At 47.2% G+C, this 20,456-nt stretch overlaps 1 protein-coding gene across 1 annotated transcript; it reads right to left on the bottom strand.

Moving 5' to 3' along the window:
- Positions 1-11,471: 11,471 nt before the first annotated feature.
- Positions 11,472-20,136, bottom strand: LOC144173816 (uncharacterized). Its single transcript, XM_077702072.1, has 4 exons — positions 19,781-20,136; positions 19,009-19,050; positions 17,343-17,396; positions 11,472-12,366 (listed from the first exon to the last, which is right to left on the bottom strand). The coding sequence occupies exons 1-4, from the start codon at positions 19,961-19,963 to the stop codon at positions 11,812-11,814; spliced, it is 834 nt and encodes a 277-aa protein (XP_077558198.1). The 5' UTR covers positions 19,964-20,136; the 3' UTR covers positions 11,472-11,811.
- Between the last annotated feature and the right edge of the window lie 320 nt (positions 20,137-20,456).

The following is a 20,456-nucleotide window of genomic DNA, read 5'->3' as shown; positions in this document are numbered from 1 at the left end:
TTAGTACTAAAGAGAACGTTATACTTAAAGTTGTTCGTTTTCGGGTTTTATATTTTAACATGAAAGTTTTATGTCGGTATGCACCAATATTTCATTGACGTCATATCCGTCACGGAAATGACGCCAGTACATCATTGCGAAGCGACCCGCCAGCAGGACGTTGCTCGCCCAGCACACCCACAGGAAAGCCGCCGACCCGCTAATCATGCTCGGCTGCAGATTTGGCTCCACATTTCACTTTCGTGTTTTACCGATTCTTATGAAAAGAAGTCAACCATAGATTTTTTCTTTTCATTTCTCTCGCCTCTTCACGCCAGAGATCCTTAAATTATGCGAAATGCTAAAACATCCAGGGTTTCGGTTACCTCCTGGTATTCAGCGAAACTACGCCACGCTGTTTAACCGACTATGGTTTGGCGTAGCCTTTACCCGTCGCTACAAGCACCTCATTGGCTTTACGAGTGACCCCGACTGTGAGACATGCCATCTACCAGAGACTATTTCGCATGTTATCTGCCACTGTCCACGCTATGCGCATCTTCTAGAACAATTAGCGAGAACATTGGCCCGTTTGGACTGTCGTGTGGTGTCGGAGGAAGTGCTGCTGGTACCTTGGCCAGACGTGAAGCGTTCCCACAAGGAATTTAAAGCTGTGCTGACATTTCTGCGCAGCAGCGGCCTCTCAGAGATATTGTAGTTGAGGCCCGTCCGGCTTAACGTTCAGCAGTTCGGCGCCAACTCAGATTCGCACTTTTCCGCTTCATAGATGGCATCACGTACCGCCCCCAAAAAGCTGCGTCAGGTAGTTGCAATCTAGCAGTGTAAAAACAACCAGGACACCGAAGCACGCTTTATTCCGCCGCACGAAAGGAAATATAGCTCCGATGACGGCATGCATCGGTCGTGCGATGACACGAGCGTTCCCTGATACGACCGAAGATCTTGGCCAACAATGTCAGATATCAGTACGGAATGAATACCGGCATGACTTGGTCCAGATGTTTCTTTTTGCGTTTTTGCATGCTGTTGTTTTTTCTGGAGAACACGAAGTCGGCGACTTGCAAAGAGGGCGAGGAGGGTGCTTCTCGTGGTGCGAATGAAAATATACATTCATTTCCTGCGACCCCCAGATAAGGCCACTGCGTCTAAGAAGGCGACAGAAAATGTATTTGGAGGTTTTCTAAGCCTTTGGTATCAATCTACGCGCACAGGTAAGAACACAGAAATGCGACAGCGCGTATACACAATTCACTTTCGCGCCAGCATAGACGGCGGCGGTTACATTGCTCCGACCGACAGAAGAGCATTGCAGCGAGCTACGAAAGCGGCAAGGGGTGCGTGTGGACCTACTGGGCTGCAGGCTTTCCTCAGCATTCGTTGTCAATCCTGCCGTTTGCGGGATATATGCTTGGTTCGCTGCGCTTCTGTGGAAGCCAGGAAACGTGACTTCTTCAAGGAGAATTATATATCCCACTTATGCGTGTTAAATTACTGCAGCGACGATTGCGAGTGTTACGCATGAAGAAAATCACACCAATGTCAGAGCAGAAACTGAAAACACATTTCTTGCGGGCGAGCAAATCACGCTGTGCGGTGCTGTGCCGGCAATAACTACAGCTTTATCAGCCCTTCTAGGTGAAGAAGGGTGCCTAAAGTTGTCACCCGCTTCGCTTTTAACATGAAAACATATTTGTACTCTGATCAAATTTCTTCCTTAATATTTTCCGCAGTCAATATAACATCATTTATAACATTTCTCGAATAGTGAAACAGCTTAGTTGGAATTTATTACCGCTGTATTGCCTTTGAAAAGTTTCGCACAATGCGACATAGGATTTGAATTAAAAGTACACGATTGTACGTGGTATCGACGAGATAACATTTCGTCATGAAAAATCACCAAGCAAGAAGAACTATCACTTTCCCGATCACACTATTATGCAAGCGGTTAAGCCCAATCTAAGCTACGCGCATAGTGGTTCGAACGGTAGTAATTGTGGTCATTGCTGCGACGCCTTGCGAGTTCTTGGACAATTCAATTTGCCTAGCTGCCCGGTGTTTTTAGCATGAGAAGGGAAACGGGAAACGGGGTGTTGCGGATGGGATCCAGCCATGGCTCTGCTTAGAACGCTCTTTTATGACCGGTTCTTCCTCTACGTATCAATGGTGATTTCTCTCTTAGCTCGTTCTTTTTGTTCTTTTCCACGAAATGTGTTTGGTGTACCAAGATATTCTGGCTTTAAATCCTACGCAGCGCACTTATTTGAGGCGTTTTGTTGTATTGTTTATTTTTGTAAAGAAATATAACCAATTATTGTGACCACAAATATTACGGAACTACGAAAGCGCATGTAACAAGTGCAATGCGTAGGTCACAGCTTGCGTAAACGTTACCGTAACGCTAAAGTCATATGTTATACATTGAGCTAAATGTGACTAACGAAATTTGATGCCGGTTTACTTAAATTATCGCACGTTTCTCCTCAATTTTTCATAATACGTCTACACTGCGTACGTGTACGTGTACGTGTACGTGCACTGTGTACGTACGTACGTATGTGCATACGCAGGTATGTATGTATGTATGTATGTATGTATGTATGTATGTATGTATGTATGTATGTATGTATGTATGTATGTATGTATGTATGTATGTATGTATGTATGTATGTATGTATGTATGTATGTATGTGTCTGTATGTATGTATGCAGATATGTATGAATGAAGGAATGAATGAATGAATGAATGAATGAATGAATGAATGAATGAATGAATGATCAGCCTATCAAGGGCGTTGCCCGTGGGAGTCCAACTGCTTTTATATTGCTCTGTCCGAATAACTCATTTACGCTTAATTTCTTTATTTCATTCTTTCATAGCGCTAGCGGTCTTGTGCTCTTTCTATTCTCATTTCAGGGTAGTCATTCCGTTACCACGGTGGTCCAACGGTTATTCGTTCGGGCTAAAACATGCCCTCCCTTAGTTCACTTTCAGTGGTATATCCCCCCCCCCCCCCCCCCCAGTAACACAGTAACCCGAGACGCTCATTCCCAATGTCGGAGCGCTTTTTTTCTCATTATTGTTTCGGTGGCCACATCGGCCGACCGAAGATTGTTTAGACGTAATAACTCCCTGATTGGGAACTTTGTAACCTATAAATCCGGCTATCAGATGCTTTTCGGCTGTTCAGGTGCCCCTTGCTTCTCTTCGGGCCGAAGATAAAGCCCGGCGTGCGTGTGGCATGTACAGCTCCGAGTGACATGAGCCTGAGAGCGCAGCTTCGCGGCGCTCTGCTTCGGCCCGGAGCCCTTTACCCACATCTGGTGAGCTTAGGTTCTGAGCGCTGTACCTCTGCACGCAGTTACAATTTCGGAAATGCAATAATCGATACGAGATGGACTCATGATCCTCTACTAGTTAATCATTACAATCAAGCATCTAACCTAGGATAATTGAAACGGTGATTAATGAAGTCCAGTTACTTATTTCCATAAATAGCACTTGGCACCTGCCACGGCCCCTGATCACTTAGCACAAGAAAAACAGCTTTATTTCCAAAATCCAATTTTTTTAATATAATTAGTCTCGATGAAACACCCCGTATACCCACACATTTCTTTTACACATTTTCGATTTACTACCCTTGCTTATGTGTTGCCTCTGTATGCCTTATATTCCTCATTTACCCAGTGCCTCACCCGAGTAGGCACACCACTGTTGGTGAGCGCTTCAACTAAATAAATAAAATAGTGCGTGGTTGCATGTTTTGGCGGCCGTGAACGTAGACGTATTCCTAAACAAACCAAACATTCCAGAAAACGGAAAAATTCAGCTAACACAGAAGATTTTGCACGTATGTATGATCATTCATGAATATTTTTGGACTTTTTGGAAGAGAAGCTTCAATGTTAACATGCACAGACAACGTAAAGAACAATGAATACTCAATTGTGCACTATTCGAAATCGACACGTCCGAAAAACATTTAAAGCAATTGGTAAAAATTAACCTCCAGCACTGACCCAGTAATTACCAGAAAATAACACCAAAAACAAGAGTGAAAAGTTGGGCTGATCAATACATAACTTTGAAAGAAACCAGCGCATCAGGCGGAACACGAAGAGAACTTGACAAACACTTGCGCAAGTGTTTTTTATACTTCTCTTTCCGTCCTGTCTGATGCGCTCTTGCTTTCTTTCGAACCATGGAAAGACCCATGCAGATTAATTGAATGCCTGCAACGAACGCAACATTTCTGTCACTTCCTGAAACTACCTTTCAACGTTCCGTTAACAACGTTTAAAGCAAAAAATAGACCGTTTACTGTAACAGACAACGCGAACTGGGCAGTCTCACGCATTGTCCAAGACTACATGACCCAGCGTTATCAATAGTCGCAGCGTTCACGTGGCTGAGACAGACGCGCGTCGCGGCCAGCTGAGGCAGCGGAGAGATAACGAATATGCGCCTGCTGACGCTGTGACTACAAGGCGACTTCCGAACGTGGTGTACCATGTACGGGCATGAGGTCAACTCGGCCTGGACTGCGTTTGGTGCGCTTTGAAAAATTTGAAAATTTGGCACTGTAACACGCTGCAGCCACATCTGGGATATAAGCGCGCGATAGTGGGGGGCTCCGGATGAATATTACAACCACTTGCAGATCGTTCTGCGAAATCTCGACACGGGGACGTAGTTCCTTCTCGCCTCCATCTGAAGAGCGGCCGGGATGGCACCCGCATCTTCGCTGCGCTTTTGTCGCAGCCACGCAGTGACGGGTATCTGGACATATTTTTTTAGGCTGTCCGGTTGTGCACGGGTACTGCAGAATTGGTATGGGAACATTCCCGAGTGCTTGCTTTTCGCTTTTTTAAATCGCTAAATTTTGATTGATTGTAGGGTTTTATCGCGCCGACGCAACGCAGGCGATGAGGCGCGCCGCAGTGGAGGGCTTCGGATTAATTTTGATCGCCTGGGGATCTTTAACGTGCGCCGAAATCTCGTACACACGGGCGTTTTTGCTTTTCGCCTCCATCAGAAAAGCGGCCGCCGCGGCCGCCGCGGCCGGGAATCGAACCCGGGACCTCGTGCTCAGCAGCGCAACGCCTTAGCCACTGAGCCACGGCGGCGGGTAAATTGCTAAATTTTGCGTTGCCGTTGTGTGATGACTGTAGCCTGGGTAGTTGTGTTTTTGCTTCCCGCAACCCTGAAATCACGGCGGTGTTCCACTGAGCAAGGGACGTAGCTATTCCTGTACACACGGGTCGCTCGCTATAGCCACACTGTATTCATATAGTTCCCCGACGTGGGACGGGCGTGCTGCGTATCTTTCTATGAAGTATTTCAAGGTACAGGCAAGGCACGGAATTTGCTATCGAATTGATCAAGAATCTTTGAGTAGCACTCTGATTTATTCCGGACAGCAACGGTTATTCGTGAGTTATATGGACGTGGTAAACTGATTTCGCAATTCTAAAAGATAGGTGTGAAGAATCTGCAGAAAATACAATGCAAGATAATTGTATGAAATCGCGCTGCTACTTTGGCGTCAAATTTTACTGGCATGCTTGCACCCCGAGTTACTTTGTATCAAAGTAACTCAGAGAACATCAAGTAACATCAAAGAGCTCTGGCTTGCACCTACGTGTGCCTTCGTGTTCATGTGCTTGCGTGTGAGCGAGTGTATGTGTACGTGTGTGCATGTCCGTGCCTGCGTGTGTTTGTGGGTGCGTCTGTGTATGTGCGCGGGTGCGTGCATGCGTGCGTGTGTGCATGTATGTGTGTGTGCGTCCGTGCGTGCGTGCGGGCGTGCGCGCGCGTGTGTGTGTGTGTGAGCATGTGCGTGTGCGTGTGCGTGCGTGCGAGCGCGCGCTTCTGTGCGTTCGCGTGCGAGCGTGGATGCGTGTGCTCGTATGTGCGTGGGTGCGCGTTTCTGTGCGTGTGCGTGTGCGCGTGTGCGCGTACGCGCGTGTGTGCGTGCGTGCGCGTGCGTGCGTGCGTGCGTGTGCGTGCGTGCGTGCGTGCGTGCGTGCGTGCGTGCATGCGTGTGCGTGCCTGCGTGCATGCGTGCGCGCGCGCGCTTCTGTGCGTTCGCGTTCGTGCGTGCATTCGTGTGCGCGTATGTGCGTGGGTGCGCGTTTCTGTGCTTGTGCGTGTGCGCGTGCGTGTGTGTGTCTGTGTGTGTGCGTGTGTGTGAGAGTGATAACTGTGAGAGCGTGAGGGCGCTAATTGGGAAGCGCGCCGCCGGAATCTGGATGCGTCATCGTAGCATTATCAGGTACAGGCTCGCCCTGTAAACTATATGTTGTCAGATTCACGTGTGTGGTACAAATGTATTTACAAATGTATTTACTGTGGGCGCAGTTATTGAAATGGGCTAAAAAATCTGAATGATTACGGGCACTGAATATCGCCGCCCCAAGTGCGGATGAATTGCGGAGAGTAAGCGATAAAAAAAAAAAACATCAAAGAGCTGTGCATAGGGGCATACACAAAATAAGAATCAATGTGTGATATCTCGAAAAGAAACAAACAAGTCCACTTATTTTACGTGAAGGCGAAATCGTCTCTCTGAGCAGGACATGCCTGGCTTCCCAAATCCCTAGGTTAACATACAGCGTAAATTACACATCCATGTGTGGGACCAGAAATAGATTGAAAAAAAGGGAAAGAGGGAAATATAATATGGAAGAGCTCCAACCTGTTTAATCCAAAATACAATTTAAGGATTTTTCTGATAAAAGTGTTAAGACTACGATGCTATCATTTATGTAGGTGTAAAAGGACAGAACCTCACTGAGTTATTACAAGCCATGGCGCCAGCATGATGGAGGGGACAAGATCAAGCAAGTCACCGTCGTGGCCTGCCGGTGGTTGGTCTAGATCGGTCGTCGGTAACAAAAATGGGCCGAGCATACTCCAATAGAATATAAATGAAAGCAAATGAACCAAGTACCCGTCAAAGAGCATTTTAACAAATACGAATCACTCAAATCTTTACTTCAGCATCACCAACAGCAATTCTGTATGTTGGGGGGGGGGGGCGGTTAAAATCATAAATCCGTTGATCTGTTTGACGACAAAAGTGCCGCATAAACAAGGCAAGTGCTGTTGTAGCCAACGTACTAGACACATGAATGCATACCAGTTACAGCAGAGTAGTGGTTTTGGCGAGTTGGTACATACGTGTCGAAGCGCAGGACAAGACTAGGGAAAGGAACACAGGAGAAGACACACAGTGCGATGTGTGTCTTCTGCGTTTTTGTCTCTCGTTTTGTGCTGCGCTGCAACACGTTGATACAAGCTACAATTACATACAAGTGGCACTTGTATACGTATTATGCGCAGATACTACAAAACACATTGTAACATTCGTGTTTCATTTGTACACGAACTGAACAGTCTGCGCAAATAAATAAAAGATGTATGTGCGTGGACTGGCACAAAAAAATTTAAATAATAATAAAACAAGGCAAACACCGGTGAACTGTCATTGACGACCAATCGTTTATCCATGCTTTAAAGGGTTGAAAATGAGCGATGAACCCTAAACGTAATAAAAAGTATTAAACAAAGACCGCGCTAGCAGGGATGGAAAATAAGATGAAAGAAAGAAACGAAAAAAAAAACAGAAAAATCAAATTTCGTTATTTCAAAGACTAAGCTAAACTTCCGAGCATGGATTTCTTACCTCTACTCTGTATCAGTGCATCTTACAGCACACCGTGCATTTCTTTGCCTTGGGGACTGAAAATCGAACGGTGTGAAAGAGGATTTTGGAAGCAATTTTGGAAGTGCATATTTAAACTGCAGAAAAAATAACCTCCATACCGACAGTAAAAGTAACTCATTGGTCAGCCTGAAGAATTTCCATTAATTGCAGTACAAGGAGAGTGATACTTTTGATTTAATATACTTAATTTCAAGTAAGGTGAACATTCTGTGCGCTCGCACAGTTACCTCCATCAGCAACTTTCAGCAATTTCAGCCTTGAATGGATAAAAACAAGGAATCAAGTAATAAAAACGTTGCATTTTACGATTTCTATAAAGGCGCGCTGAGATTTAGGAAGATTGCTACGCTAATCGAACAATACAATAATGTGGTACACCTGCTTCATATTAGCGCACGAGTCAGCGGGTTTACGCATTACTCCGCTAACGCACGCGTACGCAGATGCAAGTGGCTGCATAAGCTAAGTCTCCGTTCGCGGGAATGCCGAAGTTGGAGATAAAGAAAAAGCTGTCCCTGTAATCTGAAAAACGGGTGCTCCTAAATGTATATTGCTCATGCTACGCGAAGGAGAGAGAGAGAGAGAGAGAGAGAGAGAGAGAGAGAGAGAGAGAGAGAGAGAGAGAGAGAGAGAGAGAGAGAGAGAGAGAGAGAGAGAGAGAGAGAAGGAGAGAGAGAGAGAGAGAAGGAGGAGCAGGAGGAGCAGAAACAGGAGGCAAAATGTTTTAAGGAGCAAACAGAAAAATAAAGAAGTCAGGTGGCGTTTTCCGTTCAGGAAGCCCCACTAAAGTTTTTTTAGCCGCTCAAATGCGAAACCACCCCCTTGCCCTCTTCCCCAATTGTACAAGAAAAATATTATTCCTGCATTTTTGCACCGTGACACCGCCAGTATGCAATGGACACAAGCAGCAGCTTTACCGGCAAGATTTGAGGTCGCGTCACTTCGAGCAAGCGCTTCGTCTTGGCTCACAGTTCAATAATAAAAAAACTAAACAGCATTACTGCGGAATCAAGCCGTCGTTCGGTGAAAAAGCAAAATATTCACCGCTTCGACCAACGCCATCGGTCTAACCGTGCTCTTCCCCGCGCGCTGATAAGCGTGGAACCCGGCTCGCAAGAGATGACGCTGCAATGCATAGTTGCAATCAAAGCGGTGGTGCCACTCGCAAGAGTGACGGTAAACTTCTTCGCTCTTTCGCGCTCATGCCGCATAAGCCCAAAAGTCCGGCTATCCGCGCAGTAACATACCAAGACCGCAGCGTGTACGCGGGGAGTGGTAGAGCCTAATAATGTTTCCTCCTGATTACGAAAGACGGAGCCACCAACAAGAGTGGGAAATTTGATTGCGAGCGTTCTCGAGCTGCGGAACTTTCAGAAAGCCTAGCGCTAAAACTATTCGCCTAGGAAGAATTCTACCGGCATGTATGCAATCAGAAGAGCCAAAGGTAGGGAATGTTGCGAACAGAATTTCGATATTGGCCGATTTTTTTCAATGCGGCGTGCAGAAACACAGGTACCCCCGAAAACCCATGTTTTCGCTCATATTTCTTACTCGTTTGTAAAAAAACGAGATCCCAGTTTAAAAATCTGTCCGCAACATTCCCCCCGTTTTTGAAAGCGGAAAAAGTTGATACTAACTCCATAGGGTTAGGCCAAATATTAGGCGCGCTATGGCTTCTGAAAGTGTCCATGTATTGTCTACGGGAGGCCGGCACTGCTGAACCCTCTTAACACATGGACAGTATCGGTATAGGCATCTTCTATACATAGCCATTTATTTATTTCTCCGCCATCTTCATCTCTCTCGTCCTCTATCCACGCTCTTTCCTCTCCGTCCTTTCCCTTACCATCAGAACAACCTTTCTGTGTTTTTTCATTTCAATAAAATTCCTCTCTCTCTCTCCAGAGTGTATTTTTAACTAAAAGAGCAGTGCTTGCCTGGGTTGTGTCACAGCTTAAGGGTGTTTTTTTTTTGTACGTTTCCTAAACATTGTTGATAGGTATGAACCATGCAACCGGCGCTAGTATTTTCAATAGTTCTTTGCCTATATATACTCCGTGTTCATACACACTGCTACGCGAAGTGTTTTTGACAACGAAACAATCTTCATGAGTTTAAATCACGTGACCTTGGTTAAGCAAAGAAACATTGACGGAGGCCAAATCACGGGTAAGATCCAAAGAAAGCTTCCCTCTAATCGTTATAATCATACGTATCATGAATCGCATCGCTCATATCAGCGCACAATGTTGTATCTCCTCCAACGCCCTCGTCCACAAGCGTTACCCCATTTTTCTCTTTGTTTCTTTTTTGTTTGCATTTATTCGAGATATTTCTTACACTAGTATTGTCTTGGATGACAAGGCTAAACACCAAATAAACGCCTGACGAGGCATTCTTCAAGCACCAAATCGCGCAACAGTCTGCGCACAACACGCATGTTATCCCCCTTAGCGGTAATGGTAAGGGCAAAAGCTACTTTTCACCCCTGACCGCTGCTGTTTTTTGCCACTCGAGGGCGCTGCTCGTTGATGTTCGTGGCGCTGCTCGTTGAAGCACAGAGCACTGTGGGGATATAACAGATATGAAGTAGTGAGAGGAATCTGCAAGGGAGTAATGGTACCAGCACTTACCTTTTCAAACGCGGTAGTGTGTGTCAAATTAGAGATTCAATCAGGGCTAGAAGTAAATCACAGGGCGGTAGGTCGATTGGCATTAGGAGCACACAGTAAAACAACAAATGAGGCAGTGCAGGGAGACATGGGATGGGCATCCTTCGAAATGAGATAAGCACAGAGCAAAAAATGTTTTGAAGAACGACTTAGAAATATGGATGATCAGAGATGGGCGGCCAAAGTGTTACGGTATCTTTACGTAAAAAGCGTAGACACACAGTGGAGGAAAAGAACTGGAAGGCTCAGGACAATGTATATGAAACCTGGAAGTGTAGGGGAAACGACCAAGGCAATAAAAAATTAATTGAAAGAATCAGCGACAACGACCTGGAAAAAGAGGATGGATGCGAAGAAGTCCTTAGATATCTGCAGGATCGGGAAACAGGAGATCACAGGGGAAAATTATTCGATAATACCAAAGGGAGTGCATTGCTTTTTGAAGCCCGGGCGGGTTGCTTGCGGACAAAAACGCTTATCCGTGAGCCGGTACAGGAATAACTATGCGCAGGCTGCGGAAAGGAGCCAGAAACCATGCGACATATTGTAACGGAGTGCAAAAGTATCCGTCCGGTCCTCAGTGAGGGAGCCATCTAGCTTCCGGAGACCAGGTTAGCGGAAAAGTGAATTGGGCAGCAGTAGAGGTTAGTAAAAGAAGGTTAGCATGCTGGTGGGGAAAGAGCAGAGAACAATCTGGGAAGACATGCGAACAAAGAAGTAGGACTAGCACAAAAATTTTGTAAAAGTATTTTTTTATATTATTTGTATTTATTTTGTTTGTATTTTTTGGCGAGGTGATTGTACAGTGGCGTTGCGACTAAGGCCGCTGTGCAACGCCACCCCGTTACAAAGGGGAAGCCGCTAAGCATCATCATCATCGTGGCCGCTGCTGGGACGGAGGTACCAATCATAGCTCGCGGTGACGAGTGTCACGAGTCAACGCTTCAAGCTTTATAATCCGAATGCCGCGATTGACAACTCCAATTTTAGTAGATTAACATTACGTCAATTGACAGACGAGTCAATGAAACTGTTATTATAAGCTAAGAGAGAAAATTTATTTTCGCAGAAATTAGAAGATGAAAATGCTGAATGAAAGTCAAACACCAAGCTATCTTCCCTTATATGTTCAGCTGAAGTGCGAGCATGAGTCACAAACCCGGGCAGAGACCAGCTGAGTTTTTAAGACAGCCGCCACTCCTTGGCCAAGAAACGTAAATTTTTCACGTGTAAAATTAACTACGAATACACATTAATAAACAGCATGTAATGTATGATTTCCTTTTGTAGTTAATACGACAGTTCGCGACCCCTTCCTGGCGGCTGGAAAATTTCGACTGTAGTGGCAGTGGCGACCTTGGCGAGTGTTTCGACGAGGGCCGCAGTGTCCACTGTTGCGACCGAGGCTACCGTAGCGAATGGGGCAATCGATGAGAAGAGTCGCTCTCGTCGTCGTCGTCGTCCTCATCCCAGCTTCCGAAGTCGTCCACCTCTCCGACGCCACTCGAACGACGGTAGCCGTGATCGTCGTCGACGCCCGAGTGCTTCGGGCCTCCGAAATAGTCGTTGTAGGGTGGCCTGCCATGGCCTCCTCCACCGAGATCGTCGCCAGGCTCAAACGCCTGGTTCACGTGGCCAGTCGGGCCGGTCGAAACTGGCTTGGACGGGACGGGCTTGCTCGGAGCGGCGGGGGCCTGGTTGCGTTTGCCAGTCGGGCCGGTCGAAACTGGCTTGGACGGGACGGGCTTGCTCGGAGCGGCGGGGGCCTGGTTGCGTTTGCCAGTCGGGCCGGTCGAAACCGGCTTGGACGGGGCGGGCTTGCTCGGAGCGGCGGGGGTTTTGTCGCCACCACCGAGGTCCTCCGTCGGCAGGAGCAGGTTGCCCATGGGCCGCAGGCCGACCAGCTCATCCTCCGACCACTGGGCCTCGTAGTAGGCGTTGACGTACCAGATGATCAGCAACTGCCGCAGAAACGCCCAAGGTACACGCAGTCTGAATGAACATTATTGCAAACTTGGCACCGTGCTTCATGCAACTTGTAAAAAGTAGGTTATACATGCAATTCCGCGGCACCATTCAAAATTTGCGCAAAAGAAGTTTTTCTTCGGCGTACATTTTTGTTTCTGCGGGTACAGCCACTAGCCTCACAAATGAAGTTACTGCTTGCGCTGAGGGCGGGATGACCGAACGAATTTGCGTCATGCTATTTGCAGGACGACGTCCGAAATACTGACGCTAGCTTGGTGATACTAAAATCGGAGTTTGTCTGCAATTGCTTTTCATTATGTCCAATGTCAAGTCCGCAAAACAAGCACTGAAGCAACATTTAAGGAAATCACAGCGGCTGTGAAGAGGGAAGCGAAGCTGGCGCTCTGGTTGGATTTGCTATGTTGAGGTTTAGCTATATTGGGGATTTGCTATTGGCGGTGAGATCTTTGAGTGGCGCCCCCTGGCTCTGACGTCGGCTTAGGGATTCGCGCCGCTGTCGTCTGCTACACTCCGCTTGTGAGGGGCAACAGTGCCTGGGCTAGAAATCGCCCGCTTCGTTGCTGTAGTGCGTTAAAAAGCGTATTTCTAGCGACTCAGTTATTTTGCCAGCTTCTGACGCATCTGAATAATTTCAAGCTGTATCCCCCACAAGTTTGCAACACACGAAGAGATAGAGAACAACTTTCTTCAGAGTACCGGTCAGAAGATCGTGTGTAACTCGTCCTTTCTTGCTTATTCGCGAGGATCAGCGATCAGAGCTTCTCGATAAGTATTCAAAATGCGCAGGCTTCCCTGCAGTATTTTTGAGATGCTCCTATGAAGACTCAACAGTGTAATACTATGTACCAAGCAGCGGCCTCTACACGCTCATCGCACAGCAGGAAATAAAGCGGCGTTCTTCTGTTTCTTTCGTTGTTGTCTTGTATCGGATTAATGTTTCTTGCTTTTTTTTTTCTGCCCAACGCATTAATTTTTCTGCGCCGTCACCAACTTCTTAGTATGTTTGGGGATGTTTGCGAGCCTCACAAAGGTCGTGTGGATATTTCCTTCATTTTGTATGGCATACATTCCCTTCTTCACAAATTGGCTTTCATTACGGCTGCGTGCAAGAAGGTGCATATCCGCAGCGTGTTTTGTTTATTCACATGCAAATACAATGAGAAGGTTTGTGCTACGCCACCGCGATCGCGCCCTAAACAACGTGGTCTACAGTACTCGAAGGCGGCTTTTGTGCTCCGAATTTCTATCGTAATTATATTGTTATTATACTCTCTGGTCCTGGACTGAGGACCCGGCCCACTAACCAGATCGATTTAATTGTTAAACAAAGTTTCCCCCTCCTCCCCTTACTCCTCCTCCTCGTCCTCTTGAGTGCAGTTTTCCTATAACGCATATCCGAATATCGGGAAGATATGGCTGTGCAAAATGTTCCGAAATATCCCTCCAGGTCTTAACGAACATATATGTGTTACTACAAATTTAACGAACACGTGACTCGTTTTGCTCAATAAACCTTCATACTGGTTAGATGCATGGTACAGAATCAGCACTCGCGTATATACACACTGGGTTATTTGGAACTCAACCTACAATTTATGCAGTCTATAGGGCATGTCGGCAAACTTTCATGCCTTGACAACGTAAAGTGATGTGACAAAACGCGTTCGAGCGTTCGGCAAGGTTGCAAAAACTGTTTTACCTTACATATGATTACCGGGAATCGTGATGCCTTCTGCCAAAGCCGACAGCCCTGAAGGCCTAGAATTTGTTTTGGTCTTCCATTTTCGCTGTTGTCGGTTATTAGCAGCTGACTGTTCCTTTTGTTCGAATGCTTACATGAGAAGCTGACACCTAGCTCCGACTCTGCGCTCTCCGCACAGGACCGGCTTCGCAAGGAATGGGGTGGCGCCGGCAATGTTTCTCCCGTAGCGGTATCCAAAACTATACTTTAATTGAAACCATGAGCTAGTGTATGCGATTTTAAGCCTATTATTATGATAAAAAGTTACCCACACGCCAATTCTGGTGCGGACAAGCATCAGACGTTGACCGAGCGCAAAGAAACAGCAGGGAGAGCGATCCTGAGTGAAGCAGACGACAAATGCGAGAATCCCTAAGCTGACGTCACGGAGGCGCGCTTCGCAGCGCCGTCTGTGTTCGCGCTCACCGCCAATATTGAATTACTCGCCGCGGTGGCTCAGTGGCTATGGCGTTGTGCTGCTGAGCACAAGGACGCGGGTTCGATTCCCGTCGCGGAGGCCGCTTTTCTGATGGAGGCGAAAAGCAAAAAATGCCCGTGTGTTCGAGATTTCAGCGCACGTTAAAGGTCAGTCAAAATTAATCCGGAGCCCTCCACTGTGGCGCGCCTCATCGCCTGTGCAGCGTCGGCGCGTAAAACCATAAAATCAATCAATCAATCAATCAATCAATCAATCAATCAATGTTATATTGAATTATAAGTACAGTGGTCCGATCTTTACGTCACAGATTAAGGAGACACGCGATTGGGCAGAGACAATGACGTTTTATGATAGCATGGCTGCGCCAGTCACAGCGCAAGCTCTAGTGCGTCGCACAGCTGGTCGCCGAAGGGCGCGCGGCAGTGCGAAATGTCAGGGGGAGAGAGGCCGCGCGTGGCTTGGGAAAGAGGCGGTGGCGGTGGAGAGGAGTATAACGGAGCTGCAGCCATGCTCTCTCTGTAGGAGGAGGAGGAACAACTTTATTGAGCATGTAGCGCTTAAGCGCTAGATGGGGTGGTTCCGTCATCTCGGGTACCATATGCTTCCAGTGCCTCCTGGCACCTGGTGATCCAAGTTTGCTGGTCTTTCAAGGCTCTCTGTAGATGGCCATGCTTCACTGTGCAGTAGGCACCGTGGGAAAACCACCCTAAAAAGCCAAGCTTACAGCGATACAGTTGAAGTCGGCTTCAAAGTCGACGTTTCATGTCAAAACATGTGGTCCCAAGACATTCTTTTGATTTTCTTTATTTTTCTTCCATACGCTGAACCATAGCCTCCTCTATAGAGGAGGCTATGGCTGAACACACGCCGCTGAGTAAGCTGTTGCCGCTGGTGCGAGATCCTAGGATCCTAGCCATATGCAGCTTCGCTATGAAATGTGAGCCCTATTTTGTTCCATTAGAGACAGCGCGTCCTGCCAGGGTCCAGTCCTCCCTGATGGGGCCTTCAGACGGGGGACGGTTTCAAGCAGGTGACTCCCCGTCCCGAGAGCTCAGAGAGGAGTACTTATACTTTTGCAACTGGTTGGTGCAAAGTCTGTGCGTGTGGGCGAGCGTGCGAGCGTGCGTGTGTGTGTGTGTGTGCGTGTTTGTGTGAGTGTGTGCGTGTTTGTGTGAGTGTGTGTGTGCGTTTGTGCGTGTGTGTGCGTGTGTGTGTTTTGTGTGTGTTTGTGTGTGTGCGTGCGTGCGTGCATGCGTTCGTGCGCCTCCGTCCGTTCGTCCGTCCGTAACAGGCTCACTAGTCACACTAGCACAGCCCGTGTCGTTTACGGAGGGCCCGGAAGCAACATCCCGCTCTGCTTTATTTTATTTTTGTTTGCTTCTTGTAAGACGAATGTTTGGTATGAGGGTCGTCTGCAGCTGGCATGGGCGGTTTACGCATTGTCCAGTCTGGAGAAGTGCTAGCCTGCTGAAAACCGGTCGTTTTTTTAAACGAAGCTTATGTGACTATATATGGTTTTGGGAATTTTTGAGGCCCGAGGAGAAAAACTCCGTGTACTGCACATGTCACTGGTGCGCGAGGCGTTACATAGAGCGACGCGCTGGAAAACGAACGTACCGGTGTGTGCGTACGTGTGTTATTAGCCCGCGGTCCCTCCTCAAGTAGCACGCCATTCAAAACATTATTTTAACCTCAAGCTTATGCCTCACCTCACCTGGATAAGCATCTTTAGTAGATCAGTTATCAATAGGCACCATTGTGAAGATCCGTAGCGTCAAAATAAATGCACGTGCATGTATATATGCATCTTAGGGATGAGCGTCGTCAACACTCAAGAGAAGTAAAATTTCATCATATCTTCCGTTTATTGCCTTGAGGGGAAACCAGCGAAAAAAACTGGTTGATTCCTCTGTCACAGGAACCAGTAAAACACGAAAGTAAAATTTGCAGCGAAATCTGCAGCTGAGCATCATTTGCGGTCGGCGGCTGTCTTGTGGGTGTGTTTGGTGAGCGACGTCCTGCTGGCGTGTCGCATCGGCAAAGGTGTGCTAGCGTCATTTCCGTGACGGACATGACGTCAGTGAAATCTTGGGGTATCGCGGCATAAAACGCTGTCGTGTTAAAATATAAAACCCGAAAACAAACAACCCTAAGCATAACGTACTCTTTAGTACTAAAGGTTGCTTCCCCGCAAGAAGACCCCGTGTGCAGGGGTGCGCCCTTTACAGGCCGCTTGCTTCGTTGTACTGGCGTCACTTCCGTGACGGGTATGACGTCACCGAAATATTCGTGTATCCGGGAATAAAACACTTTCGTATTAAAAAAGAAGCTAATGCAGGAGATACGAGACAACACACCTAAGTGAACAACAGCATTTTTATTCGTTTCACACGTACGTGTTGGCGCATGCTTTGGCTTAGGTGTTCACAGGGTGTGTCGGTCTCTTCAATTAAATTTTCAGTTTCTAGTCCAGCGTGTGTGTTGTCCAGTCTCTCCTGTGTTTACGTCTTTCTTTCGATGGTTTCCCCTTCCGTGAATATGTACCAACTGGTCGAGCAAGCTGCACTTCTTCCACCTAATTGATCACCCCTGTGTCGTGGGCTTCAAAGCTCCACTAGCCTCCACCTTCAGAGAGTAAAAGAGGTCATAATATTTTTGTTTCCCTTTCATTTGCCTGTCCACCAACTCAGCTACGTAACGCTTCTGCACGTTATTGCAAAAAGTAAATTAGTGGGAAATCAGTGGGAACTGTATACACTAGAGCTTACCTGCACAATAGCCAGAAATGTGGCCGTGAAGAGCCTGCTCTGGAAGTACCACGGCTGAAACACAAGGGAATCACGCGTGAGCCCGCACACCCAACTGCATCTGAGCACTGTTTGGGTTGCTCCCGCGCTACACAGCGGAACCTACCAACACTGACAGTTCTGCGGCGTATAACAAAAAAGCATTATACCACCAAGGTAAACGTTATTGCCACGTAGACGTTATTGCCGCGCTAAGCAAGCATGTGCCACGTATGGGACAGCTGCGCCAAAAAGTAGACGCCTGCAAGTGAGGAGGGCGCGGGTAGCAGCCGTTTTGTTTTCTGTTTGCCGCTGGAAACATGTAAATGCTGCCAACTTCCCAAAAATCTGACAGCAAAGCGCGAACCGTGTACGTCGTTTGAGCTAGAACGCGTCAGTGGTTAGTAAAACTTCATCGCCGACACTTGTCCATAAAAACACTTTATTAGCGAAAATTTCAGCTTGATAGGTTGCACGTGCACTGCATACAGAACACCCGTGTTCAAGCTCATTTAGCGTATTCTTATATTTATCTGTTTATTGCGCTTGAGAGTTTCAGAAATGCAAATAAAATTAAAAGCGGTCATGGATGGTGTGCAGGCACAGTCCGAAAGGGGCAGACTGCATAGTGGGCCGCGGAGAACAGCCTCTGATATCTGATGAACGAAGAAGGCGAGAAACGTGAGAATCGCCGTGACCGCCCCCCACCGCTTTGCTCTTACGTCGCTATACACCTTTCATGCGTACTTGGCTTTCCCGCACAGCCTGAACGTTGGAAGAAAAAGCCACCGGAGAGGTGCAGGAGTTCTTTTTTTCCTCGTAAAAGATTGTTTCTTGCTAACATTACCGGTTCCTAAAGAGGCGTGTTATTCTGTTCGATTATCTTCTCCGCCCGCCGTCGCTCTGAAAAAAATTCACGCATCTCCACGAAGTGAATCATCACGAGTGGGCGAAGCACTGGGGATCGTTCTTATCGTAAATCACCCGTGGCATTGCGCACTCGCGCATGTAAATGAGAGACAACGCGTGTGTACATGATGTATAAATTCCAATCCAAACCAATCCGATACAATTTAATCCAATCCAATCCAAAGCCAATCCAATCCAATCCAATGCTCCTCGCGCATGCGCAACACTGTGTGCACGGACGCCAAGCCCTGGACAAAGCGAGGTCCTAAGGTGCTTCGCCCTTAAAACGGTGTTGTGATCCCGCTCGTCGTTCTGCTTATCACGTCACTCAAACTGGTTATTCTTGTCCAGTGAGGAGCGAGTCATGATTACGACGATGTAAATGCGCTGCGTACGTAAGCCCGCATGAGCCTACATTTCTTTCTTGCCTGGATCCTAGGAACACATCATATTTGTTACATGCGTACCTTGATACAAAATAACTTCTTGGGTCACTGTCATTATTAAGGGGACGGAAAATTAACGAGAAAATGTCACATCGGTAAACAATTGAAAGTTTTTCAGAAGGACTCAATGCCTTCCCAGACAACCCAAAGTCTGTGAAAACCACTTCTATACAAAAAGACACTCAGATAGCTTTATTATTCGATATTATATGTATGGTCGCAGTATAACGCATGAATATTCGAAACTGGTTTTCTTGCTTATCCTTGTGGAAGAATCTGTTCCTACCACTTACCGAAAACCTGAGACCAGCTCGTGAAGCCAAGGTGACCAAGGCCTGAAACAACAACAAAAATCGAAGTGTGTGAGTCGGGGATTAAACAAACATGCAATAGTGTACACGCAACACGGTTCCTATTCTCTTTTACTTTTGTGCAAACAAAAACCTCTTCGTTGAATCTTCAACTCCGGAGTTGCACAAGTAAGATAAACCGATGAGGTGCTCCCTTTCAAGCGCAATAATTCTACAGTTATAAGAATAGAACAAAAATATTAAAAGTCTGGCTTCACCGCATGAAAACACAAATGCGCAGAGGAGCCTTACACATCACAGTTTTTTATTCTGTCTTCCCTTTTTAATTCCACGGGTTAATTTACAACAAAGAAAAAATGTCACACAGCATCCTAGGCCGAGCATAACATGACCAAACGCCACACTTATATGAGGCATCCTCCCGATGACCAAACTTATTACGGTCGTTCCAGACAACGTTGGTCCACGAGGAGATGATCGTTAATCTGACGATTGCGTTTGCGTAATGGGACAACACCGCAACGAGGGACAGCTGTTGGCTGTCATGAATACACTTCTTTCGGACTGGCCTCCGCATGACCATGCCGCAAAAAGAAGAAATATTTTTTTTTGCGTATGGTTTCTTCCATTTTTTATTAGGATCGTGTCGATTTATGCTTAGAGCTATAAACAAGCTGAATGGAACACGCGCAGTGGGCACGCCGGACACTGACCGGGTCAATGGTGTGCAGGGAATAGAGTGCTAAGGCCTTACGTAGAGTCCCGTGGTCTTGGGCATACAGCTCAGGTGGTCGGCGTGCTCTCGGTCTTCGGTGAGCATGGTCAGGTACAAGAACAGGTTCAGAACCAGGCACAGGAGGATCGCGAAAGTGTTCCACAGCAGGAACATCTCCACGGGCAGCAGCACAAGCTGCGCGCACGAGGGACACGATGACATAAGCACTTACGATTCATTCCGGGTAAACCGATACATGGGCCGTGCTGCGCTATAGGCTGTATTCACTGGCGAGGCACGCATGCAGGCAACCATGGGAGTGCGCTGTCACTGGTTACGTCGGGCTCCGCGGGATGGCGGCACTTGTCCGTGCTAAGCACATAATTTGTGTTGGACGTTTCAAACTCTACCCCACCAAACGCAAAGTAATGCCTCGACTTCAATGTGAGTGCGATTAAACATCACCGTTGACACCACCATTGCGGATCGGGTTGAAACGGAGCAGACGACACACACCGTTTTTTTTTTTTTCTGCGGCGTGCGGATGCAGTGGCACAAGCCGCGCCATTATAGTGCCTCAAATATATTCTTGGCCGTATAGCCGGTATTCAATAGCGCGGAATACATACAGGCAACCAATGTGCGCCGCCATATCTGTGGCCAAGCGTCTGTTGCTAGGCGACGTCGTGCGCACCGCCCGCAGATCAGGCACCCC

This window comes from Haemaphysalis longicornis, unplaced genomic scaffold (assembly GCF_048455015.1).
Source record: "Haemaphysalis longicornis isolate Haplotype H1 unplaced genomic scaffold, Haemaphysalis longicornis Haplotype H1 scaffold_3, whole genome shotgun sequence".
NCBI classification, from domain to species: domain Eukaryota; kingdom Metazoa; phylum Arthropoda; class Arachnida; order Ixodida; family Ixodidae; genus Haemaphysalis; species Haemaphysalis longicornis.
The sequence above is the reverse complement of the archived record's forward strand: the minus strand, read 5'-3'. Positions and strand labels throughout refer to the sequence as shown.

Coding starts and splice junctions, on each gene's coding strand:
- LOC144173816 (XM_077702072.1), bottom strand. CDS start 19,963: ATGTCATCGTGTCCCTCGTGCGCGCAGCTTGTGCTGCTGCCCGTGGAG. Junction 19,051..19,780: donor CCAAGACCACGGGACTCTAC/GTAAGGCCTTAG, acceptor TTGTTGTTTCAG/GCCTTGGTCACCTTGGCTTC. Junction 12,367..17,342: donor CATTTCTGGCTATTGTGCAG/GTAAGCTCTAGT, acceptor TTTCTGCGGCAG/TTGCTGATCATCTGGTACGT.